Source organism: Dendropsophus ebraccatus, chromosome 9 (genome assembly GCF_027789765.1).
Source record: "Dendropsophus ebraccatus isolate aDenEbr1 chromosome 9, aDenEbr1.pat, whole genome shotgun sequence".
Lineage (NCBI taxonomy): Eukaryota > Metazoa > Chordata > Amphibia > Anura > Hylidae > Dendropsophus > Dendropsophus ebraccatus.
The window spans coordinates 43528364-43556210 of NC_091462.1; the positions used below are offsets into that span (position 1 = coordinate 43528364).

General features: G+C 41.7%; 1 protein-coding gene across 3 annotated transcripts in view; it reads left to right on the forward strand.

Annotated features, from left to right (window-relative positions):
- The window catches only part of AGAP1 (ArfGAP with GTPase domain, ankyrin repeat and PH domain 1), a 308008-nt gene that overhangs the window by 170893 nt on the left and 109268 nt on the right, over nt 1-27847 (forward strand). For all 3 annotated transcript variants that reach the window (XM_069983136.1, XM_069983137.1, XM_069983135.1), the window contains 4 exons: nt 1987-2074; nt 6184-6269; nt 6391-6532; nt 9772-9906. In XM_069983136.1, coding sequence (XP_069839237.1) covers nt 1987-2074; nt 6184-6269; nt 6391-6532; nt 9772-9906 — 451 coding nt within the window. The remainder of the gene's footprint in view (nt 1-1986; nt 2075-6183; nt 6270-6390; nt 6533-9771; nt 9907-27847) is intronic.

A 27847-nucleotide genomic window follows, 5' to 3' on the forward strand; every position in this document is an offset into this window, starting at 1 on the left:
CAGGCATTCATGCAGTGAAAATATGAAGGCTACTGGACTGTTGCCTTTGAGGCAGACATAGTGTTCTGAGTATTCCGATAGGAAAGTCCCACATATGTCAGTGATTTCTGTAATTCTGCAACTTGTGGCTCTTATGAACAACAAATCACCGAGGCATGCATTGGAAGTTGTAGTTGTAGCCCCTTGAAAGCCTAATTGTTATTATTAAAGGGGTTGCTAGCCCCACAGAATTTTGCTGGCATAAAAAGCTATACTCACCTGCCCTAATTTCCCGAGTCCTCCTTCTTAATGGTGACCAATCCTTGATGAGCAGCCCTTCCTGCTTTCATCTTAATGCACAGGAAGCACTAATTCAGTAAATCATTGGCTGTATCAGTGACCTGCTTCAGTCTGTGATTGGCTGAGGATGGGGCTTCCTGTATGTCAAAATGTAGCCCTGCTCAGCTATGATCGGGCACTGTTGGGACAGATGCACAGGAGGGATCAGGGCAGGTAAGTATAATTTTTTTTAATTATTTAGTTTTTTATTCTGTTCACTGTATAGCTCCCCCTAGTAGTGGCTGCTGGCAGACTAAGGGGACGTTTACACAGAGATTTATCTGACAGATTTTTTAAGCGAAAGCCAGGAACATACTAAACAGAGAACAGGTCATAAAGGAAAGAATGAGATTTCTCCTCTTTCATTCCTGGCTTTGGCTTCAAAAATCTGTCTGTGTAAACACACTATTAGGGCCAGTGCACACTGAGCAAATTTGGCAGAATTCGAGAACTCCACCACAGAATCCCACCTTTCTCAGTGTCAAATAGAGACTCTATTGGAGGGCAGGTACGCATTTGCTCTCCTCTGCTAAAAGAATTTATGCCGATTTACTCAATGTGAACTGGCCCTTTTGCAGGAGATTTGGAGATAAGTTCTTTTTCAGAAAGAGACCTATAAGAATAAAGTAAGTTTGGATCTATTATGATAAATGACCAAAACATTTTGTTCAGGTAAACATTCATTTTAAAGGGCTGTGGCTATGAAAAAAAAACAGAATCAAACAAGTAGAGGGACTGTGGTAGAATTGCTATAATATATCTAATACATATAAGATATATTATAGCGATTCTTCCACAGTCCCTCTACTTGTTTGATTCTGTCTAGAAGCTTAGGAATGGGGAATTCAACACCCACGAACAATCCATAGGTTCCTTGACCCAACCATAGAGCTTTTATGAAAAAAGCAGTACCATTGTAACTTAAAGGAGAAGTCCGGCGAAAATTTTTATTAATGTATTGTATTGCCCCCAAAAAGTTATACAAATCTCCAATATACACTCATTACGGGAAATGCACATAGTGTTTTTTTTCCCTGCACGTACTACTGCACCAAAGCTTCACTTCCTGGATAAAAAGGTGATGTTACGACCCGACTCCCAGAGCTGTGCGGGCTGTGGCTGCTGGAGAGGATGATGGCAGTGGGATGCTCAGTGTCCCTCCAGCGCTCTGTGTCCCTCAGTGTCCCCCTGCCATCATCCTCTCCAGCAGCCACAGCCCGCACAGCTCTGGGAGTCGGGTCATGACATCACCATGTTATCCAGGAAGTGACATCACCATTTTATCCAGGAAGGGAAGCCTTGATGCAGTAGTAAGTGCAGGGAAAAAAGCACTTTATTAGGATTTCCTGTAATAAGTGTATTTTGCAGATTTGTATAACTTTTAGGGGGCAATACAATACTTTAATAAAAAATTTTGGACTTCTCCTTTAATGTTCCCTGATTTAAGGATTTCCAGCTGTTGCAAAACTCCACCTTCCCTGATGCCCTGGCAGCCTTTAAGGACATGATGGGAGTTGTATTTTAGCAACAGCTGGAGAGACTCAGCTTGGGGGGACAATGTATTACATTTAGTTTGAGTTTCAGCAATGTGCCATCACTTCCAATAGGAAGTCTTATCTTTTATTTGTAGTAAACACCTTAATGACTTGTGAATGTTTTATCTTTTAGGGCATTGTGGGAAATCTAGCAAGTGGGAAGTCAGCGTTGGTGCATCGGTATCTCACGGGTACTTATGTGCAAGAGGAGTCTCCTGAAGGTAAGTGGACATTATGCGTCCTGTCACTGCCTATAAAACTGTATATAAAATGTAACCTGTCATCACTTTCATGCTGCATGAAGTACAAATGACCAGGGCAGTCCCCAGTGGTCCCCTCCTCGCCCACCAGCCTTAAAGGGGTACTCCAGCGGGGGGCGCATTGCGGCGCTCCGGTCCCCGGACGCTTCCTGGTGTCTTACGCGGGCCCGAGACAATACTTCTCAGGTCCGCTCAGCCAGTCCGTGACAGAGGCGGGATCTGAGCGGACTTGAAACAGATCCCGCCTCCGTCACTGACTGGCTGAGTGGACCTGAGACGTCACGTCTCTGGCCCGTGTCAGACACCAGGAAGCAGCCGGGCACCGGAGCGCCGCGATGCGGGACCCACCGCTGGAACCGGGGAGGTGAGTGGACGTCTTTTCCCTTAGCCACCCCCTACCCGGTCCCAGCGAAAAAGTGTCCCCCTGCTGGAGTACCCCTTTAATTCAGAGATTTTTGCCTATTTGGGTATAGGGAGACATCTATCAATCAAGGCCATTGGGCGGGAGAAGCCATGGAGGACCCTCCCTTTGACTTGTGGTTCAGGCAGCATGATGACGAATTCTTTTTAAAATAGTGCCAGACAGAATAGAGACTAACCTCAGGGTCATTCGGGCTCTGCATTACCCTTAACCTATACAGCCTAAGCACGTGCCCTTTGACATTTGCTTAAGTGTATAGCTAGGGCCACAGAAGCAGTCATAATGCCATAATCTATAGGTGTATATATATTTTTTTTATTCAGACATACTAGGATACTAGAAGTATACATCCATTAGGTGTGTATTAGCACCTCATTTTATTATCCTTCACAGAGACACATTACATATGGGAGATTATTGGGGGGTGGGGCTCGTTACTGTAATAACTATGAAACACACACATATATATATATATATATATATATATATATATATATATATATATAATGTTGGCACAGATCATCAGAATTTCATTGTGTAAGGTAAATTGAGGACCAACATTTAGCCATTTCCACCTCCTGAGTATAACATATGGTAAAGGAAAGTTGTACTAGCTACATATCATGTATCTGACATGCTCAGAGTTGACACCTGCCATGAACATAACACCATTCTGATCAGACTGCTTTTTAGCTACTTTTTGTCATTTTCTTCCTGTAATACTTGGTTCCTTTTTGCTCTCCTTGTCATGTGTGAGGGGCACAGATGCTTTCTGCCTGTGTCTTGTATATGATGTGCCTCCTTGGCTGGTCTTTGACTGTCTAAGTTCCTTCTTTCCCTCACTGCTTGTCCCATTGGTTCTTTACAGATATGGATGCAGGTAAATATTCATTCCCTACGGGCTGAGGAGGCAGAGAGGCGGCTGAGATATCTGACGTAGAGTTGACTCCTCCTTCTGTGTTTCTTCATCTCTCTCCGTTTCCTTTGCATCTCCTAGTTTGGGTTACCTCCATCCCACCCCTTACCTGGTGTTGCCTGATAGATTCTGTGTCATGTAGTTGCATCATTTGTCTAATGTTACATAGTGTCTGTAGGAATTGTTCCATGTATTTTGCTATTGAAAAAAGCCATTGAATATGACCTGTAGTTCGCACTGTGTGTTTGCGTTTCCCATACGACTCTGCCATCATGAACAATATCATAGGCAAATAATGGTCAATAGAGTTACAGGTAGTCTGTGACAGATGACTTTGGGGGCTTCATAGGCACGACCCATTCATATCACCCGTACATTACTGCTGGAACCATCTAGGATGTGTCACAGTGCTTTACTCACTTTATATCATAGGCAGAGGTGTTCTTATATTTGGTTTCATTTTCCCTGCCCTGATTCTTCTTTTCCCGCTTTTATTTCCAGCCTTCATTTTTTTTTTTGCCTCTGTGTTAATGCTTAGTGCCCCCTAGACCCCCACTACCTCTGCCTATGACATAAATACACCACTACATGCCCCATATGCATTCATCTCTCCAGTCACTTACATCAGTGTTTCTCCCTAAAAATGTAAGTAATATTGAAAGAAGACACATTCATTTTAGAGCAATTTAACAACAAAAAAATAAAATAAACTTATTTACACCATGTAACGGTCCCATACATATTTATGGATTTACTAAAACTTTAGGTTTCTAAAACTTAATTAAAAATTTTAGATAGGTGATGTGGCTCACAAGAAAGAGCCTAAAAATGTCACTGAACCAGCTATGGTGTCGGCAGAGGAGGCCGGTTCCCGGCTCTAGATGCATTTTGAGCATTTTTTTTTTCTAGCCTAATGGGTGATTTATTCTCTATACAGATTTCTCATCGCATTGAAGCACTCTTTATGTCTGTGCATTATGTTTTTGGGAAAGACATCAAATACTGTACTTATTCTTGTTAGAGCTCTCTTAATCTGTTTCGGGGATTATCAAAAAACACAAAGGGATTAAAGCAGGAGCTAAAGGAGAAATAAAAAAAAAAACACAACAGCTTGTGAGTTGGGAGTCTGCTGTATGCTTTGGACAACAGTTATAAAGTATACAGCTACAGTGCTTGGGATAGATGGATCAGGTACTCAGATCTCAATGTATCTCCCAGTTTATAGGGGATTATTGTGCATGGCCATGGCCCCGTCAGCTCTACAGTCACTGACTTCAATATTTTACAGATACAAATTTTTGCAAAACATATTTGCCATCCCCCTAATACATAACCTGGGATTAAATAAAAGAAAAAAATCAGATCCTGTATGGCTGCCCGGGGTAACTGAGAGGCATCTTACTGCAGTTCTTGTAATTTCTGGATAGTATTATTCACATCTTCAGAAAGATGCTGAGCTGTAGCCGCGCAGGGGTCTGTGTAGGTGGTTGCTGTAGGGTCTCTTCTCTATAGATCCTGCTATGGAGAGACCTGACTGGGTAATGAACATGGACTATGTATTGATTTGTTTGCACTCTTGGGAGATGGTATATTTAGTCGTGCAGATTGCTGTGTGAAATAGACACAGCTCACAGCTTCCAGTTTAGTTATTATTTTCTTTCTTGGTAAGAAAATCACAGCAGGAAAATCCTTTCCACAGTTTATTAGAATGATAGGGCTCCTTCCAGCAGAGCGGCAGAGGGATCTCTAGATACATCTTTATACTTCAAGGGTAAAGACCATGTTTCTTAGGTGTCTGTGGGAAATGGTTGCTTATTTTTGTATAGCATTGTGCGTTTGTGTAGTTTTTGGATGCGCTGAAGTATCATAACGTATGAGGTAACATAGGGTCTCAGTATAGATGAAGAGCTCCAGCTACATCATGATCTATGAGAAATAGCAAACTAACCACAATTTATTGATATAAAAAAATTGGTTTGTTTATAATCTCTTAAAACTTCACTTGTAATGCCATCTCATCGAAAGGTTATTGATCAGCATTGTCCTGTAGGCTGATAGTTTAGGCACTCGGGTAGTGATCAGCATTGTCCTGTTGGCTGATAGTTTAGGCACTCGGGTAGCAATCAGCATTGTCCTGTAGGCTGATAGGTTGGGCACTCAGGTAGTGACGTTGCTCTTCTATGTACCATCTTTCCTTACATCAGTAGTTTTTGCGTTGTCCTGTGGTGCCATTATGATTTTACCTTTTTCATCTTGTGCTGTGCTGTGTGTTGTATATGCCACAGAGGGCACTACTGCAAACATACATTGCCAACTGGTATCAAGATGCCGTTTCAAGTCTACAGGTTATTGTAGATTTGGAGTCCAGTGAAGCACTGCTTGTATGCAGATCTGCCCTGCCTTCTTGTATTTGGCAATGTTTAGTCACCATGTTCATTGGCTACTAACACTAGGACATTGCTTGTAAAGACTTTGTAGCTGTGTGCAGGGGTTCAGAGGTCTACACAATAACTACAGCAATGCGTGACATGGATTGGTGACATGCAACTGAAGGACTGCACTTTAATTATGGAGTCCCAATTATTCATTTTAAAGATGGTGCCTTAATGGCCCTTGTAGCCACAGTCTACTTACAAGCAAAGTCCCAACATATACCTATTGTATCTGTCACACACGTCCCCCTTTCTAAGCCGTCACACTTCTGTGTCTCATTAACTCTTATATCTATGACAGGTGGAAGGTTTAAGAAGGAGATTGTGGTGGATGGACAGAGCTACCTCCTACTGATCCGGGATGAGGGAGGACCCCCAGAAGCACAAGTAAGAAGTCCCTTTATTTCCTTCTCCATTTCTATTCATTACTATAGCTCACGAACTGTACATGCTTGTTCTAATGATTTTTTTTATCAGTCCCTTTCATGTCTGTTTTGTTTTTCTACAGTTTGCTATGTGGGTGGATGCTGTAATCTTCGTCTTCAGCTTGGAGGATGAGATCAGTTTCCAGACTGTCTATCACTACTACAGCCGCCTAGCCAACTACCGCAACACCAATGAAATCCCCATGGTGCTTGTGGGGACTCAGGGTGAGTGAAGTTGATGCCTTTGGTCCTTTGTTGCCAGTTGGTTACGTTGCTAGTGTGCTCATGCTGGAAAGGCTTTTAAGACAAGGGAGACATCTAGTGGCAACACAGCTAACTGCACTACGTGGATTTTATCTTCACTGGTGACCTCCTATGTTCCTGATGTTAGAATGAATGGATCAAAACATATTTGATGACACCAACATTAACTCAGTTCCCTTTTATTGCAGATGTTTAGGTACACCACCATATCAGTTATCACACAATGCATGTGCTTGTTATATTATTGCCTCTGCACTCTGTTTGGTGGTTGTTCTTCATGTACAATAAAATACAGAACAGTGTTATCTGCACATAAAAGGCTTCATCCTGACATAGAGGGTCGGGGAAATGCATTTTGCCATTGTACTCTTTCACAGATATGTTTGTGCTAGAGGAAGACTTGAACTATAATACATGTTCAGCTCAGCCAGTTTTATGATAGGGACGCTTTCCACTGGCAATACCCATTGGGTAAACGCTGCCTGATCCACCGATTTCATTGGGGTGCTTTTTATAAAATATGTTTGGAAGCAATCTCTCCCCCCCCCCCCCCCCCCCTCAAAACATCAGACATATTGCATTGTGACTTAAGCTTCTTCTATGGTGGTCTTATACCCCTCTTCCTATTGAAAAAGTAACTTTCATGAATAGGCTGTCATCTAATCTAGATTTAGATTATCAGCAGAGCAAAAAAAAAAAAAAAAAGAAGGAAAAAGCAAAAAAAAAAAAATATATAAACACATGGCGGTGGGGGGGGGGGCGGGGGACGGGAACTCCCGACAGGCATGCGGAGGCGGACAGGGGGAGCAGACTGGCACACTTCCCCGGCAGGCATATGGCAGCGGGGTGGACAGGGAGCAGAGCAGCACACCTTATGGCAGGCATACAGCGTTGGGGCGGACGGGGAACGGGGCGGACGGGGAGCAGAGCGGACCGGCCGCGGGAGCAGGAGGCATGTGGCAGGGCACACAGGACCGGAGGCGGACAGGGAGCGGAGCGGCACACCTCCCGGCAGGCGGACGGCGGGGGCAGACGGGAAGCAGAACGGACAGGCCGGGGGAGCAGGAGGCACGTAGCAGGGAAAATTAGCAGAACGGTGAGCAGAGAAGGCGGTGTAGGCGGACAGGGAGCAGAGAAGCGATATGGTAAACAAATTCTATGTCGCAGGGGGAAATGATAGTGTTCATTCCATCTTTCCCTGAAAGGGGTCAGTGATTTGATCAATTCAAATAATGGAACAGAGCGGTCATTCCATCATTTCCTGGGGTTTGATCAAATCCCTGATTCTATCATTTCACTGCTATATATATATATATACTCTATTTATGTGTTGAGAGAGACATAGATGTATTCCGAACCAGAGGAGAGACCTACATGTATTCTAGCCTCAGAAAAAAAATGTTGTTTTTTTTCTTCCATTGCACCTTGATTCACTTTTAGGCTACATTCACACATAGTATTTCCGTCAGTATTTTTTCAACCAAATCAGAAGTGGGTTGAAAACACAGAAACTGGGTAAATCTTTTTATTGTAAATTTTGTCCTTTCAGTTCTACTCCTGATTTTGGTTGAAAAACAACTGACCAAAAGATTGGCGGAATTACTTTGTGTTAACATAGTCTTATAGTGTTTTGGTGGATTGGAATAGCCCTTTAAAGGGAACCAATCAGCCCGTTTGGGCTGATATGGTTCCCTTGAGCATAGTATAAAGCATCTGGAGCGGTCCCGGCAGGTGCTTTATAACGGAGAAAATGACTTTTATTCCCCGGCTCGTGACTAGATATGAGCGGGGAAGTAGTCATGGTGGGCGGCTCCCCGCTCGTATCTAGTCACTGCGCTCTCTAGTCCGTTACTGGCCTCTCTGCCTGTCAATCATCCCGCCGAACGCGCTGACAGGCAGAGCGCAGTGACTAGATACGAGCGGGGAGCCGCCCACCATGACTACTTCCCCGCTCGTATCTAGTCACGAGCCAGGGAATAAAAGTCATTTACTCCGTTATAAAGCACCTGCTGCGGCCGCCGCCGGTACGTGCCGGGGCCGCTCCAGGTGCTTTATACAATGATCCAGGGAACCATATCAACCCAAACGGGCTGATTGGTTCCCTTTAAAGAGAACCAATCATGGATGAAAATCTAATTTTTTTTCCCCCTAATTAGATGTATTTAATTATTTTATTAATATTTGTAAATATATTTGATTATTTTTTTGGCCACGTTTTTAAAATATTTACTTTTTACTTTCCTGTCTCGCGCCGGCTCTTTTGAAAAGAGTCGGCACGAGACAGGAAGCTCCCGTCATGCAGAGCGGCAAGGCCGGGCGCCGCCATCTTGATGACGTCACTTGCGTTCCATCGCTGGGACCCAAGAGACTAAATCAAGATGGCGGCGCCCGACCATGCTACAGCGGACCAGAGGATCAGGTAAAGTATAAGATACAGACTGCAAATGCAGTCTGTATCTTCATAAATAGACTTCATAAAAATACAGACTGCCTTTGCAGTCTGTATCTTATACTTTACCTGCTCCTTTGTTCTGGTGCATTAATGCCGGCCGCCGCCATCTTGATGACGTCAATTGCGTTCCAGCGTGACGTCATCAAGATGGCGGCGCCCAGCATTACTGCACAAGAGAAGAGGAATTAGGTAAAGAATAAGATACAGACTGCAAAGGCAGTCTGTATCTTCATAGATAGACTTAGGGAGAGAGGACCTTTAATAATAGGGATAGTGAATTTTAGGTGATTGGTTCTCTTTAAAGGGTACCTGTCATTCTGAATTTTCAGAACCTTATCGGCATGCAGTCGCTCCTGCTGCTGGAAGATCGGGTAACTATGGGTTGTTAATAAAGCTCAGAGCTATAATGCAGTCAGTAACAGGCGAGAAGTGCAAAATAAGCAAAGCAGATTCAGACTCAATGCTTTGTTGTATTATATCAGTGATATTATAAGCTCCTAGATACATAGCAGCGAAATGAAGCTTTGGTACAAATGTAAATGCAGTTTTCCCTCCACAAAATTGTCTATAAATGTTTTGGTTGAAATCTACATCATACAATGAATAGAAAACAATGGAATACCCAAAAGAGTCAGTAAGCATAAAGGATTTTTTTTTTTTTTGCAGAGTTTAGTATTCCTCCCACTATACTTAGCTAAAAGCCGTTGTTGTTGTGCCTTTAGTTATTACATTACTTTTATTCCTACAGATGCCATCAGTTGCAGCAACCCCCGTGTAATAGATGATTCTCGTGCACGAAAGCTTTCCAATGACCTCAAGCGATGCACTTATTATGAAACCTGCGCCACCTATGGACTTAATGTGGAACGTGTCTTCCAAGATGGTGAGTGATACACTTTCATTGTCCTAGTATTGATGTCAAAAGGGATAAGGATTTGACTGATGTAGGTTCTTATTGTGCCAGATAACTTCATTTCTTCTCCATCCCACTGGCTCTTCTATCTGCCGTGCAGGTGAAAAAAACTAAAGATTGAGAATTAATGGAATTTTAAAAACCAAACTTTTAGTAATGGTCATGGACAATACATTATTTCTTAGTGATTCCTAGAGCCCATTGTTTATTGTTCCTATAACCATTATGGGTCCATTCACACGTCCAGGATCTGCAGAAAATGATGCTGCAGATTTTATGCAGTGTTCCATCATTTAGTTAGGTTGATATCTGCAGCTTCAAATCTGGGACCTCACATCTGTTGCAGAACATGTACATGTGAATAGACACTATATGTGACTTTCCCTACCACAATTTGGATTTTTGTCATCAGATTTGTTTTTCTTCTAGCTGCACCAGAGCTGTGTGGTTGTATTTCATCTGCCCTTTATGGAATAGCAATAAACTTGCTGATCATTTCATAAATACAATGCACACAACCTGTCTTATTAAAGCCTTTGCCAATCTGGTAATATTGGAATGAATTTGAAGTGTAACCAGTTCAGAATTAGCTCCTAGTTTTATAACCTAATAAGAAATACAATCATAATTAGAGTAGACCTAACATTGGTTTTAGATATTTACATGAAGGTGAAAAGATTGTATTTGATTTCTTATGGCTCTCTGTTCACTTAGTATGAACATCATATTGTTTATACAATAGCTCCCTCTAGTGGCAATCTACATAAATACTACTAAAAAAGAAAAAAATGCAAATACAGTGGTACCTTGGTTTAATAGCAACTTGGATTAAGAGCCTTTTGCAAGAAGAGCTCACAGTTCAAAATTGTAACTTGGTTTAAGAGCTTCCTATACTGTGTGGGAGTGGGGGAGGGGCATGGCTTGCAGAGGGTGGTCTACAGCACAGTACTCTGACCCAGGAAGTCTCCCTTACCTTCCAAATCATAGCAGATCCATTTCAAGCTGGGGCTTACATCATGGGACAGGACTGTGGGGGTAATCTCTCCATAGCTGTAACCCCTCTCTGCCCGGACAGAGTGCTGCTATACAGTGCTCATCCTATACCCTGCTTATTCTTTCATGTTCCCTGCAGTCTCTGTCAGCCCTTGTGTTTCCCATCCTCTTCATTCCTGCTATAATCTGCCTGCACTCACACTAAGCTATACACTGCTGTTATAATGTGCCTGCACTTACACTGCCATTCAAACTGCTGTATATAAAGTTTCTGTCACTGTCCTCCTTCACAGCTCTGTAATTCTAACTTCCTGATTGGTCCATGCTGAACACACAACCATCCCCATCTGTCATGTGACCACACAGACCTCTGACAACAGCCCTGCTTCTCTATTCTAGCTTGTTGTACTACACTGCTAAATTATAGGGATCTGCAGTTCCATCCTGTATCTAAAAACTGCTGCTGTTTTCCAGGTTCATGCAGTTACTATACATTATACTCCACATGCTGATTGCTATACTGTACAGTAACTTATAATATCACGTATTCTGCTGTTTCTAAGTGTTTGTTTCATCTGTTTTACATGTTATTCAGAATAAAAATAATTATTTTTGGGGTGTGGAACCATTTTTCTGCTTATCAGTGATTTCTTAGGTAAAATTTTCTTGGGTTTAACAGTGATTTGGATTACAAGCACGGTCCCGGAACGAATTATGCTCGTAATCCAAGGCACCACTGTGTATAGTAAAGCCCTACAGCTAGAAATCCTGTAATCTGGCACGAGCCTTAAAAGTTTCAGTTAAAAATTAGCAGGAATATGCCACCTAATCTAGCACTGTTTGCACATAATATTCAACATTGCCTTCATAGTAGAATTAAAAAGAATGCACCACTAGTCAATCACTTTGTGTTTTGTTTTTTGTTTTTTTTTAGGTATACACCCGTGTTGGCATGGGGATTCCGGTGCTGTGGTCCATTTTTTTAACCACAGGCTGGTTTCCAAGCACCGTCCCGGCATGAAACACTGGTTCCAAAAATGGACTACGGCACTGACATCCCCATGCCGTCACCGGTCTATTCATATTCTCTTTAAGGGTGCCTTCACACACACCGGATCTGCAGCAGATCAGCAGCATATTTGATGGTGCAGATTTGATGCTGTGTTCAGTTATTTAGATCAAATCAGCTGCGGATCCACTGCAGAAAATTCACTGCGATGCGGTGTGTGTGAAGCTACCCTAAAGGACCAGGCAGCGTTTTTTTGTTTGTTTTTTTATTCTATGGGGTCTAGAGATGAGCGAACCGGGTTCGGGTTCGAGTTGATCCGAACCCGAACGTTCGGCATTTGATTAGTGGGGGCTGCTGAACTTGGATAAAGCTCTAATGTTGTCTGGAAAACATGGATACAGCCAATGACTATATCCATAATTTCCACATAGCCTTAGGGCTTTATCCAACTTCAGCAGCCACCGTTAATCAAATGCCGAACGTTCGGGTTCGAGCATGCTCCAGGTTCGCTCATCTCTAATGGGGTCATTTACATGTTTTGTATATATGGACAATGTGCTGTGTCCCACCTCAGTCACTGATTGGTTGAGCAGGCAGGTCCTGTGGGTCGGAATGACACAGAGAACCACAGAAGATTAGGAACATTAACACAGCAGGAGACTGGAGGAGGTAAATATAGCACTTTTTTCACACAGCCCCAGCTGTAATTTGATTTAACCATAGGATTTTGGTTTGTACTAATAGTACTCAGAGAGTTATAAGGGAACATAGCCAGATAGTCCTGGGGTTCTTCACTGTAACATGGGCTGTGTGCCTATTGACACGAACAAAGGATGTTCCCTTGTGGCGGAGCTGGGGCCTCATTTTTATATAGCCCTATTTACATATATGGGACATTTATTAATACTGGTGTACTCTTACACAAGTCTAACAGCCCCCCCTCTTTATCCCCGGACAGATTTACTAAAGTATGTATCTTAGTGGTGCAGGCATTGCGGTGCAAATCTACACCTGCTCGGAAGTAGGTGTAGATTTGTATCATTATTTACGACTGCAAGAGGGCGTAAATCATGATAAATCTCATAAATTGCTGAACTCCACCATGCCTGCTCTTCAGGTGAGCGGGGTTACGGCTGGCGTACGCCAGGGAGAAGGCAAGAATCTGGGTGCAACATTGAATTAAATCTTCCCCGTTATAAATTTTGTCAATAATAAAGCAGTAGACCTTTGAATTAAAGTTCTTCACATTCCCTGTCCCCTGTCACTGTATCTCCAAAGGCAAAAATGTCTGGTTAGTACGACATGTCTATTTTGAAACAATATATATATATATATATATATATATATATATATATATATATATATATATATATACTCTTCTCTTGGATTAAGCAACTGGCTTGTTCTAACTCATTTTCCACCCTTTTGATAACATTTTGTTCAATTTTTGCCTACAACAGATGTGCCTGCTTTGTAGAATTATGTGATCTAAACAAAAACAGATTGAAAATGAACTATATAAATCATATGCCATCTGTTTAGTTATGTACTTAGGCGTATTGGCATCATTATAACCCTGTGGCTTAGGTTTTGAGTCGAGTATTTAATAAAATATGTTCTCTGGAGGGGTAAGATTGAGATCAGTTGAAAGTTGATGACTTGGGAAGTGTAGCCAGCTATTAGCACCCTAGTCATAACACGTAGTGCCCTGTACAAGCCATAACCAAATAATTGTGTCATTTTCAATTCACATTCCAAGCTGCTGACACTATATTAGATAGCTGTTAGAGCATGGAAACACATTTTTCTAACGTTCCATTTTTCTATGTATATTATAAAATAATACTAAAATCTGGCCATTTTCATTCTCACCACTGGGTCTAAGACTAAGCTGAGACTTCCTGTTCTGTCTGTAGTGAAAAGAGGAGTCTACTGTAAAGTGATCTGTACAACATTGCAGCATCATGTTACATCAGTAGGTATATAGCATCAATACAAGACAATAAAAGCTCCCTGTGGAATAACCTTTTCAAAGGTAACAGAAGTACGCTCAATGATGTTTTTTACATTCATCTCAAGGCAACAGTCTGTCTATTGCTGTCTATGTCCATGAGTCTTGCTGTAAAAACATGAAAACAGTAGTGGGCACAAGCAATATTAAATTGAGGTGCAAAAGACAAGCCCAGTGATAATGTATATACCATAAGAAAATAAAGAAAAAGCAATAAGGTCACACAACATATTGCACACTCCAAAAAGAGCATCAACAAACAATTAAAAACATTTAAAATGAAGCCAAAATGGCTCCAGTGAGTACAAGTGAACCCCCACAGTCTCTAGAGTAACCCTTAACACCAGGAAAGGCTAGCTGGTATAACCCACAGAGAATGCTAGCAAATAGCCAAATATAGTCAAAAACAAGCAAGGTAAAAAAAAATCATCATTACAATACATTTGGTAAAATAGCAGTAATAAATCAAATATAAGGCACAGCACTCCTGATGTGATATCACCTAAATCCCCTTGCGTTCCATTATGTCCCCATAACTTCATTAGGAGTCAGTCGCTTGTTGTAAAGCATGTAAAAAAATACTGATAAAAAACGCCCTGGTGACATGGCTGGCCCCTTAAAGGGAACCAGTCACCCCATTTGGGCTGATATGGTTCCCTGGAGCACTGTATACAGCTCCTGATAAGCCCACAGCACGTACTGGCTGCAGCAGAAGCTGTATACTGGAGAAAAAGAGGTTTTATTACTGGGGCAGGCAGAGGCAGGGAGGTAGTCATCTGGGCGGCTTTCCGTGTCTAGTCACCGCTCTCTGCCAGTCAGCATGCTCAGCGGGAGGATTGACGGGGAGAGAGGCCTGGTTTCCTTGGCCACCATCGGGACTCTGCAATTGCTTTGCAGAGCCTTAATGGTGAACAGAGGAAGACTTCTCCCTCTGTTAACCTTGACTGCAGCTGCTATAGAGTTAACTGTCGGGATCGGAGCGCGATTCCAGTCCCGACAGTTGCATGGGGACAGCTGGAACACACATGGGCACTGCTTCTACCTGTGTCATCATCTGCACATTAAAGGGGTTATCCTGCTCTACAAAAATATGGCCACTTTTCCCTATCCTCTTGTCTCTAGATTGGGTGGGTTTTAAAACTCCGTTCTATTGAAGTAAATGGAGCTTAATTGCAAACCTGAACTGGAGACAAGAGAGGGGAGAAAAGTGGCCATGTTTCTGTAGCGCTGGATAACCCCTTTAATGTCGCTGCAGTGATGTTTAATTAACTGTGCAGCGGCGGGAGGGGGTTAATCTTGCATGGCAAATAGCATATATGTAAAAAAGAGCAAGCATAATGTGTAAGAATTTTATAGCAAATGTATTTTTTAGGAAAACTTTTTTTAAACTAGTAAAAAAAAAGTTATATAAATAATGTGGCAATTGTACTTTGACTTTTACATAAGATTTACTACATAAAAATGATTTATTTAACCTCAAAAATGATAATGACTGTGCCATTAAGGGGTTAAAGGCTGTGGACCCATCTGCATTGATTTTTTATTTTTTATTGTTTTGTTTCTTGAAAGCAAGATGAAGCAACTGTCTTAAGTAATCTTATGAAAACTATTGGGATATGGTCATGCCCATTCAGACACCACTTCTGGTCTCAATTGGTGGCGTTAATACATTCTAAGTGGCAATTCCAGGTTCTGTTTAGTCTTCAGTCACTTATTTTTTACACTGTCCCTGAGACACCACAGGTCACCTTGGCGCTTCCTACCTTTCTCCTGGTCGCCAAGCATTGTATTGGTTGCAGCCATCTCTTCTGTTAATGCTTCATTTGAAGAAGCATCTCTGCCATTATCTAGACAGATTGGAGAGTGAACGAACAAAGGAAACTAGTGCTACTAAATTTTCAAGAAGTGGACACAATTTGTACAAAAATTCCTGTCTGAGCAGGAGATTATCACATTGATGTCTCCTTTCACAGACATCAACTCGTACCTGGTGGTGGACCTGGTGGTCTCTTTGGGACAATCGAAAATCTGTCTCAAAGGCATAAATAACATGTCTAAAATCACTCTGCATCCGTGGTGGGGCAGAGGGGAGTTCAGAGTTAGTGTGGGGACTTCTCTGCTCACTTTATGTTTAGTGCTATACAATGTTGCCATCCATGTCTGGCTCAGGTCTCTGTGTGTATGACAACTTTTTTAATTTTGGATATAAAACTTATTTTTAGCCAACAGTTTGTAAATTGTTGTTTTTGGAAATTTCTAATAAGATTTGGGGGGAAAAAAAAATATTTGAGAAGAAGGCTCTGCTGTCTTAGCAGTGACAAGAAGGGGAGAAGGATACACAGCAGCTCAGATTCAAAGACACACTGACTAAAGATAGAGAGGAGAGCTGATAGAAGGCAGTCTACATGAGAATCATATAGGCTGTTTACAGATATATAGAGAAAGCTTACATAACAAAATGTAGTGACAGAAACTAAGCAAAAATATTAATAAATATCACAGTAGAAAGTTGTTTTTTACTATATTAAGTGCAGAGCATGGATATAAATGCTTGCAGGGGTCCACAGCCCTTAAGGATAGAAAACAGATTGACGTTATAAGCCAAATCAATAGTGAGGCTAGGGCCACACTGCATTCTTGCAGCCTGTTTTTTTTCCATCTGTTTATGCAAAAAACTATGAAACAAATGATGGCTTTGTGTGCATCTGTTTTGATCCATTTTTCTATTGACTTTCATTATAAAAAAAATAAATAAAAAAAATGGATCGAAATGCATGTCTGTTTTTTTAGCGTACACAAAAATGTGGTCGACCTTGTTTTTGTGTACACTAAAAAAGCATGCGTTTTGATCTGTTTTTATAATAGAAGTCAATAGACAAAAATGGATCATAACAGATGCAAACAAATGCATCAGTATCTTCATCAAAAAACGGATAAAAAGAACGGACTGCAAAAACGCAGTGTGAACTGAGCTGGAGCATTGAATATTTACAACAGATCCAACAATAACGAGTGCCTTGTTTCTTCCAGCTACTTTTACATTAGGTTGCCCTATGCGCACCCCCATGGTCATTTCTGCTGTCAGGAAATACTGATGAGGGTGCCTTTAAGGAGGCTTCATGAAATTGTCAGTAGTTATGTCAGTAAAAATGGAAAGGGAAATAATAATAAAAACTTATACTTACGTGCTGTATGGCAGCAGCATTGCTCTCCAGCTCAACTTCTCTGCTGGTTTGCATTCAGGAGAGAGCAGCCTCTTGTGATCGGAGGTATCATACTGCCTCCAGCTAGAAGGGTGGTTGACAGGGCGGGGAGCCAATGGCTCATCACCCTGTTGTACACAGGGCCTTGTTTAAAGTGACTGTATCAGCAGGCCCAGGCTGAAACACTGGAGGCGGGCAGACCCACCCCCAGTGGGAAGAAACCCCAGCCCCTCCATGACGTGACTCCATTAGAATCAATGGAACCCTATCATAGAGGGCCTAGGGTTTCTTCCCTTTAAGGGTGGGTCGGCCGCCTCCAGTGCTTCAGCCTGGGCCTGGTGGTACAGTCACTTTAACGTTATAAGCTCCTGATTATTAGGATGTACATTTTAAGGGCCTGGCGCAGCATCTGGCGGCAGTTTTACTGGTGCTGACGCTGGCCTGTGCATTCAGAATTCCAGCCAGTTCCTGGATGCTGCCATAGGGTTCTATAGGGCATCTGTGTCAAAATTCTTGACGAAAATAGGACGGGATTTATAAAATTACAACCTATTTTACAGAATGGACACCCTTCAGGAAAAATCCTGAAGGTGTCCATGCCCAATACAACCCTTTGGGTCAGGAAATCTATCCAGATTTCCTGACCTGTGTATTGGGTCGTATTCAGTAATGCCCAAATGGAAGGTCAATGAAAGAGCGTATCCTTTCTAAACACCTAATCAAGGTTATATAGAGCTATAATGGGGATAATAAATATCATGGAAGCTCTTGGATTTCTTTGGCGCAGTGGATGCTGTTATTGTTTTCTGTTCGGAGTTGCCTAGTTACTGCCCGTCTTGACTTGAGGTAACCACTCTCCTGGCTCTTTATACCTCCTTGCTATAATAAATAGAATAGCAGCAGGAACAGCTTCCTCTGTGCACAGAAACAAGATCTGGATTATGTTAGTAACTAAACTATTACCAGAAAAAAGAATGGGCAAGAATTCAAAGATGGAACTAGTCTATTAGGACTATAGGTAATTCAGGAACATCTCTTTAATAGATCAACATAACACAACTACCTCTGACATCTCCCTTCTTGTATTTTATGGAAAAAAGGTTCTATTTCTTAGTACTTAGTATTTCCCACAAGATAAAGATCCATGTGATTCACACTTATTACAACCTTAAAATTGTGCGTGCTTGGTTACCGCAGTCTGTCTCATTCCCTCGTGGTGTACTTGTACGTGGGCTCCATGCACATCTGTTCTTTCTGTCTTACTTCTTCCCATGAATAGTTGTTTCCACTCTGCTGTTTTTTGTTTCTTTTTGTGCAGCATTTTATATAAGACACATAGCTAGATTAACTGGTCAGCACAAACTTACATTAAAAGTTTCTCGCACATTTTTCATGAATTTGTTCAGTTTGCACAAACTTCTTCTGAAGTAGGAACTAAGAACACTAGGCGGTGCTATAATGTGTTTGTAAGAGTAGTATCTATGAAGGGAAAAAAAATTTCTTATGAATTCAATTGAAAAATCCCAGGGACAATCCCCTAAAGCCATTCCTGGCATCCATGTTGTACATGTACTTGGAACATCTGGTCATACACAGCAGACGTGTGCTGTCGACTGCTGCTGGCACCCTCTGTCAGTGATCAGGATCACAGATAACTCTGACCATTACTTTTTAACTTTGCAGATGATGTGGTCAGTGGCAATGGTGGCATGTATGTGCTTACGTTCCGAGTGGCAGTCCCCTCTCTTTTCTTATTGCCCCAATTGAGGTGTGATCACAGAGTGCCGAGTTGTAACAATTGGCAACCATGAGCCCAGTGTTGGCCCTTAAACGTGTCATCCTATTAATCTTAGTACAGCTTACCAAAGGGTGTAGTAACAGAGTGTTTGAATCTTAATATACTGCAGTGCATTAGTACTGCAATGTATTATAGAGAGAGATCACTAGACAATTAGATTCTAGATTCCCTATGACGAAGACAGATGTTTAAGAAAGGTGTGTGTGTGTGTGTGTGTGTGTATAAGAAAAATGTGTTAAAACACGGTAAAAAATTCAAAACAAGCCCCTTTTCCCTTTTTTAAAATACAAAATAAAAAACATAAATTTTTATTGTCACATTTGTAAATTGCCAAACTATTAAGATGATATTTATTTTGTGCGAGGAACGCAAAAAATACTCAGGACCAGGTCTGTTGTTTTTTTAAGCTCCTTTCATCCAAATAGTTTAATAAAATTAAATAACTACAGATAACCCTAAAAAAAACAAGCCCAGCTCCATAGATGGAGGCAAAAAAGTTATAGGTCTTAGTAATAAAGCAATAAAAAGATTAAAGTAACAAGAAAAAAAGTTAATAAATATATATTTTTGTATTGGTGACTCACAGGATATCGGTAATATGGTAAGGAAAAAACTACGCAAAAATAAAACCTTCCACAAGATGGCAGATTTGTATTTTTCTCAGCTGCACTGTGGTTTTTAAAGTTGTCCATAGCCTTAAAGGGATATTCCTGGATCCAAAATTTTGCTTTTGGCATACATTTAAAACAAGGCCTGTCTTGAGAATATTTTGGATCCCTAATAATAATAAGAATATTTTGGAGTCCCTAATAATAATCTTTCTTCTAATTTAGCCTTTATGTCTTGCATGTTATACTTAAAGGGGTATCCTAAGATCCAAACCTTTTTTTATATGTTGAAGGGGAACTGGTAAAAATGAAAAAATAAGTTATACTCGCCTATCCAAGCTCCCCAAAGCTCCCATTCCAGTGACTTCCGGCCTTCTGCTGGACGCAGCAATTGGACGCAGTTCCCTCTCAGCTAGTGCAGATGGACCATACTAAGACATCTTGTCTCTGAATTAGAATCAAGTGGAGACCAGCAGGGAACTGGAACTCTCTGGATTTGTAAGGGACCCGGGTAAGTAAGTCTCATTCCTTTTAAATTTGGAGCAGCTCCCCCAGCTACATATAAAAACGATTGGATCCCAGAATACCCCTTTAAGTAAAAATTGCAAGAATTTAAAGTAGAGTAGTTCTAATTATTGACTCCAATAATAGTTTCTATTACACAGCTCTGTAGAAAAATCTCAACAAATGGCTTGTTTTACAAGTATGTTAAAAGCAGTACCCACCATGAATCCATAATAAAAGTATTACATTTTGTGCAGAGAGCAACAGCAAAAAATGTGTTCTATGTGTAGACTTGAATGCCACATCGCCCATTGCTGTGCCATCCTGTGTACCCATCTAGTCATCTTATAGAGGGTGCTAAACTGCTTATTCCTCTAGCAAACTGCTATATTATAGTGACACACATTGTATGTGACCTTAGATATCAATGTTAGGTAGACTTGACTGAACATTCTTAGGGCTTATGGATGTGACCGTGTTATTTCCCAGTACAGGATCTGCATATCTGGCACTAAAGACAGGATTGGAACCCAGGATTCCCCCATCAGGGAAGGGGAACCTTTGGCCCTCCAGCTGTTTCAAAACTACAAAGCTTTAGCTTCGGCTGCCCAGGCATGATGGGAATTGTAGTTTTTTAACAGCTGGAGGGCCAAGGTTCCCCATCCCTTTTCTAAATCAATACTCTTCAGTGCTACTCTTGTCAGTATACTACTGAACAGGTGCTAAGCCCCTTCACTCTCAGGATCGACCCAGCCAAGTATGTTTTTCTTAGTTAAAGTGCTCCCACTTGATTGCTAATGGTATTTACCTGAAGGCTGTGATGATAGAGGTATTATTTAATATAGTTCTTTACCTATATTAGTCCACACACTATAGGTAAGGGCAGTGACGTATTTGGTGAAAGACCAACAAAACACAGTAATCACTGAACTCAAGGAGAACAGTGAAAAAAACTCCAATGAAGTACTCAATCAAGAGTCTCCACTGATGCCCCCAAAAATGTAAATATGCAAAACAAGAGTCCGCGGAGTCTTGGTTGCGAGTCTCAAAACACGGGATATCCAGATATCTCGAGCCTGTTGCCACGGGGTGCCTCCATGATGGGGAGAGCACCACACCACCCTGATAAATATCCCCTGAAGTCCCATTCTGTTGCGAGTATTGGAACACAAACAGGGAAATACCAGGATGGCCCCTTTTTGTCAATGTCTAACTCAAGGTACGAGTATTGCGATCATGACAAGGGCTTGCCAAGGCAGGCCTCCATCCACAGACAGCCGTTTCGGGGTATTTGCCCCTCGTCAGTGTGGAGTAGGATTCTGGCTAGTTGGGGCAATAACAAATCGACCAACAAAACACAGTAATCACTGAACTCAAGGAGAACAGTGAAAAAAACTCCAATGAAGTACTCAATCAAGAGTCTCCACTGATGCCCCCAAAAATTTAAATATGCAAAACAAGAGTTCAGTGATTACTGTGTTTTGTTGGTCGATTTGTTATTGCCCCAACTAGCCAGAATCCTACTCCACACTGACGAGGGGCAAATACCCCGAAACGGCTGTCTGTGGATGGAGGCCTGCCTTGGCAAGCCCTTGTCATGATCGCAATACTCGTACCTTGAGTTAGACATTGACAAAAAGGGGCCATCCTGGTATTTCCCTGTTTGTGTTCCAATACTCGCAACCGAGTGTGGTGGTGTGGTGCTCTCCCCATCATGGAGGCACCCCGTGGCAACAGGCTAGAGATATCTGGCTATCCCGTGTTTTAAGACTCGCAACAGAGACTCCGCGGACTCTTGTTTTGCGTATTTGGTGAAAGGACACTCTTCTACTCTCAGCTTAGATCAGTGGTTTTCAACCAGTGTGCCGCGACACATGGTCGGGTGTGCCGCGGGGAAAGTTCCCCAAACTATGGTGCCCCTGTGAAACAGGAGAAAACAATGGGGGAGAGAAACCTGGGGATGGGAGAGAAGCAGGGGGGAGAGAAACATGGGGATGGGGGAGAGAAACAGCGGAGAGAAGCAGGGGGGAGAGAAGTTTGGTGGAGAGAAGCAGGGGGGAGAGAAGTATGGTGGAGAAAAGCACAGGAGAGAAGCATGGGGGAGAGAAGCACAGGAGAGAAGCAGGGGGGAGAAGTATGGTGGAGAGAAGCACAGGAGAGAAGAAGGGGGGAGAAGTATGGTGGAGAGAAGCACAGGAGAGAAGAAGGGGGGAGAAGTATGGTGGAGATGGTGGAGAGAAGCACAGGAGAGAAGCAGGGGGGAGAAGTATGGTGGAGAAAAGCACAGGAGAGAAGTAGGGGGGAGAAGTATGGTGGAGAGAAGCACAGGGGGGAGAAGAAAACAGGCCCAGGTTTCACACTGAGTGAGTATAAATACATTTAGAATCTATATTATTAACTATATGTATAATATGTACTGTTTTAGTGTCATTTTGTGCCATTTCGGTTGGTGGTGCGCCCCGGGATTTTTTAAAGTATAAAAAGTGTGCCGCGGCTCAAAAAAGGTTGAAAATCACTGGCTTAGATGACTGTTAGAGCAAGCTGTGCTATACTCGCTGCACTTGTGGTTAATATGTCCAGAATTCCCATGTGCAGCAATACCTTCAGTGTGCACCAGATGGAGCTATTGCACCTTGGAAGAAAAAGAGCTGATTTGCTGAAGTTGGTAATAACCCATGAAATAAGTAGGCAGGAGCCAGCAGGCCATGTCTTGTAACCTTTGAGGTATATTAATGTGCCCTCCGAGCATTACTTGTCTGTCTGGATGAGCTTTGAGTTGTACAAGGGTGAGAGAGCTGCAAAATGAAGCTTCAAAACTGGATGTTAATGGTGAATGTGGCATAATCTGAAACCCATAAATATTCCAAACATGTGTTGATGAGAAGATTTCTGTCTGCTTTCAGAGCAGAGAAAACTTCTAGCTCTGGCTTCCTACTGAGACTTTGTTGTGGCCATCCAGATTAAAGGAAGCAGCATAATGGAGGTTGTGGAGTTAATAGAGGCCGGCATGGATATGGTGCCAGACGTAATAGACCCCATCACTGCTATTAACTTCATGGATCTGCTCTTTTTGGAGAGAAGAATTAAGTAACTATGTATGCATCTCTTAGGGTTAGGGTAGACGAGTTTCTAAAAATATGAGGCGACTTTTTATTATGCAGGAATAAGAGGATAAGTATTCCAAGATTGGTTCTTTTAGTCTTTAATAAAACTTCCCTGAGAAAACACTGATGGTGATTGCAGTATTGTATGTTATGGTGGCAAACTAATAATTAGAATGTAATGTCTCAATAATTAACTATTTGGTTAGTGTCTTTTTATATACTTTTAGGACTTACCTGTCGCCTGATACACATGCATAGTTCTCATAGGATACTGCCTATTATGTGACTGCTTCCAACACTTTTTCTCTCTGTGCAACATTGTTTTTTGTTCTTTTTTTTTTTTATCACTTTTTTATAGTAATAATGTTTGCGAGGGTCATAGGATTTTTTTTTTTACGTTTTGCAGTTTTTTGTTTGTTTTTTTTTCATCCTCCTCCACCTTCCCCTACTTTGGAGACAGGCTGGAGTGATGGCTTATTCCCCTCTGGTGATAAGTATAAGCTTTAAACTGGCATCTGGCCTCTGAATATGGAATATCAGCCACTCATTGCAGGGCTCCTCTATTGAAAAAATGTTTCTTTTAAACATTAAGCCGGTCACAGTGGTGATTCTGCCCGCTTTACCATTGTCCACACTAGATACTTCTGGAAAGGGATTAGTGTTCAGATCAGTTCACTAGGAAGAAACAATCAAACATCTGAGCCTTACTCTCCGGGCGAATCTCATCATTACTGGATATGTCTGGCTTCTGGTATATGCACTAGTGTGTACTGTATACCTGGTGTGTCTGCATAAGGGCGGTGCATGATCCTAAACCAGCAGTATGTCTGCATATAGCCAGAATGTCACTTATACCAGTCTGTCTACATATAGGCAGTGTATCTCTATCAGTGCCTCTACATGTAGGCAGTATATCACTACCAGTGTGTCTACCTATAGACATATCTCTACCAGTGTGTCTACATGTAGGCAGTATATCACTACCAGTGTGTCTACCTATAGGCATATCTCTACCAGTGTGTCTACATGTGGGCAGTAGGTCTGTTATACTGGTACTGGAGACATACTGCCTTATGAAAGCACAGTAGTATAGGGGACATATTTCCTATATGTTGTCATGTACATGTGTCTTCATTAGGGCAGTATGTTTCTTATACAGGTATATCTCCATATTGGCGGCTGAGTGGTTCTTATACCAGTGTGCCTACACAAAGACAGACTTCTTTTATAGTTAAATAATTGGGGAAAAATGCGTGTACTCTATGTAAACCTTCTTTGCTAAACTGGAAAAGAATCCATTTTATTTTGTTTATACTGCCATCTGACCTTACAATAGACACAATACCCGTCAAAAGATGGGCAACAATTGTGCATGATGGAGGAGGCCATTGTCTAATAATGGCGTCTGCCAGGTTTTGTCATAGTCTGTCATTTTCTTGGGAAGAATAGCGCCGCAGGCTGCATGTTTTTTTCCCCCCATCAATTCTGACCACCAACAGAGCCTCTGGATGTGGCCGCATGGTAGTATGAACAGAGCTTTAACATCTTAGAGGAGTTTTCTTCTGTTTATGGGGCTATCCAAGATTACAGAACCAATAGTGCCACACCTGTGCTCTGCTTGTGTGTGATATTACAACTCTGCTCCATTCACTTTAGTGGAACTGAGATGCAAAAATTGCATACAAAAGACAGGTGTGGCACTGTTTCTGGAAGAAAGCAGTTATATTTTTCTAATCCTGGATACCCTTTAAAAAATATTAGCTGGTGGTCACAGGGCTCAGATTCGCCTCCTCTGTGGATTTTCTAGAGAACCTTTAACAGAATGCTTATACTGCAACTGTGGTTTCTGCCAAAGATGTGCCACTAGATCTGCCCATTGTAATTGAGCGCTTAGCTTTCCAGAGTTTATCAATAGTTTTTCATAGAAAATCTCTTTAAACCTTTACAGAATCTTGAATGTGCGAACATGATTTTAGGATAAATATACATGTTGTGGATTTTCCATACAGATTACAGCCCAATGCATGTCTTAAGAAGCCCTTCCTCATGGAGCTTAACAAATCTGCACGGAATTCAGGGATGGGAAGTTTTCCAGCCCTTGTCATGTCAATTCTATCACAGATTTGTTGTGGAATTTACCCTTATCCCACGTGAATCCTGCTGAAGATATTGGGGGAGATTTATCAAACATGGTGTAAAGTGAAACTGGCCCAACCAATCAGATTCCACTTTTCATTTTCCAAAGAGTCTGAGGAATGAAAGGTGGAATCTGATTGGTTGCTAGGGGCAACTGAGCCAGTTTCACTTTACACCAAGTTTGATAAATTGTGTTTTTTTTTTTTTTTTTTTTTTTTTTTTATTCAGCTGTTCTGTTACAGGCGTTTTCCAGGGTTAGAAAAAAAAATATGCCTACTTTCTTCCAAAAGCAGTACCACGTAGGTCCCAAGGTTGTGTGTGGTATTACGTATCTGCTCCATTCACGTTAATGGAACCGAGCTGCAATACAGCTCATAAACTGATGACGAGTGTGGCGCTGTTTCCTGGATAACCCCCTTAGATTTTTCGGGGAAAGCTGAAGTCAGTTGCTTTGCTATTAGCTCTCTCTGACAGGGATGGTCATGCAGCTTTCTAGAGTAGTACTTCACAGGTTGTGGCAGAATCATAGCTATGACTTGTCATCGAAGTTCTGAGGCCTAGTCCACTACTGCTAAAACTGAAGTCTTTCTGGTAGTTTAAAAAAAAAACCTTTCCTGTAGGCTTGGTCACATGCCATATATGACAGGAGAGACTGCTGGCGCTAGTGACTGACTGGAGTGTCACATACACAATGTGGAGAACATCACTACAGTACTTATGGTTGGAGACCCTGGAGTGGTGTTGGTGAGTTAAACTTTAAAGGCCAATAAAGTTTTTCCTTTTCAACCATAGGGTTGAAACATTACATTTATTTTATTCTTTATTATATGAATAAACATAAAGTTTATCTTCCACTATGGATGCTGTCGGATTGTCCTCTTCAAGTTTTGTTCCATGTCTACAGAGGGATTGTGGGCTACCAGCTTGCATCCACACATAAAGAATTTTTAGCCTGTTTGGATTGGGTTGCTGTTGTGGGAAATAGCTTTTGGTTATGTCATCCGGAATGACAAAAGTTATTGATCGCAGTGGGTCTAAGTGCTGACACCCGATGTGATCAGGAGATATAGCCAGGGAGAGAGTGTGGAAGCAGTGTGATCCCCTCCCTGGTTTTATCTCCTGATTGGCTGATCTCTAGCTATATCTCCTGATGACAGAAGGTCTCAGATTAGAATATGTGTCTGATGTGCCTAAAAAATATTGGTACAATCATAGTATGTAAATAGGGATTTAAAGAAAACTTCATTATTGGAATTATAGGGCTTATTTTGTAGCAGGCGAACTGTCCTGAAGATCTCTACTTTGTCAATGAAAACCCTTTCTGCAGTAAGGCATTGTGTCAATGTTTAGGGTGCTACGTATAGATAGATTTGGAAGTCTCCCTCACCTTCCAAATTATAGCAGATCCACTTCAGGCTGGGGCTTGCTTCAGGGGACAGGACTGTGGAAGTAATCTCTTCGTAGCTTTAACCCCTCTCTCCCCGGACAGAGAGTGTGCTGCTATATAGTGGCCACATATGCACTTCTCATTCCTCCATGCTTCCTGCAGTCTCTGTCAGCCCTTGTGTTTCCCATCCTCTCCATTCCTTCTATAATCTACCAGCACTTACACTCAGCTATACACCGCTGCTATAATGTGCCTGTACTTACACTTAGCTATTCACACTGCTGTATAGAAAAGTTTCTGTCTCTGTCCTTCTGCACAGCTTTGTAAATCTCACTTCCTGATTGGCCCATGTTGAACACCCCCCCTTCCCCATTGCTGTCATGTGACCATACAGACCTCTGACAGCAGCCCTGCTTCTCTACTCTAGCCCGTTGTACTACGCTGCTGTATTATGGGGGATCTGCAGTTCCATCCTGTATCTAAAAACTGCTGCTGTGTTATCAGGTTTATGCAGTTACTATACATTATACACCACATTCTGATTACTATACAGTACAGTAACTTATATCATCACATATACAGCTGTATCTGAATGTTTGTTTTATTAGTTTTACATGTTATTGAGAATTTAAAAATTATTATTTTGGGATGTGAAACATATTATCTGCATTTCAATGATTTCTTATGGGAAAATTTGCTTTGGTTTAACAGTGGGTTTGGATTACAAGCACGGTCCAGAACGAATTATGCTCGTAATCCAAGGCACCACTGTGTGTGTATATGTGTGTATGTATGTGTGTATATATATATATATATATATATATATATCACTCAATATCCCTCAGTCTGTCCATCTAGATCACATCACTATGAAGCCGGCTACTATATTAATTGTGTATTTGTGTGACATTCTGTCTCCAGCTGACTCTGCTCCTATTTTGCCGCAATTTCCCATTAAGTGGCATATAAATCCATAAACGTGGGCTATTAGGATCAGCTCTCTAGATCAGGGGTAGGAGGACTTTCCTCCTCAGCTATAAATCTCTCCTGCGCTCCGAGCTTCATCTCTAAGATCTGTCCCCTGGAAACAGACGTTTAGCAGGAAAATTGCTCTGAGAAAAGGCAGCTTACATTTTTAATATAATCGTATTGTAAATT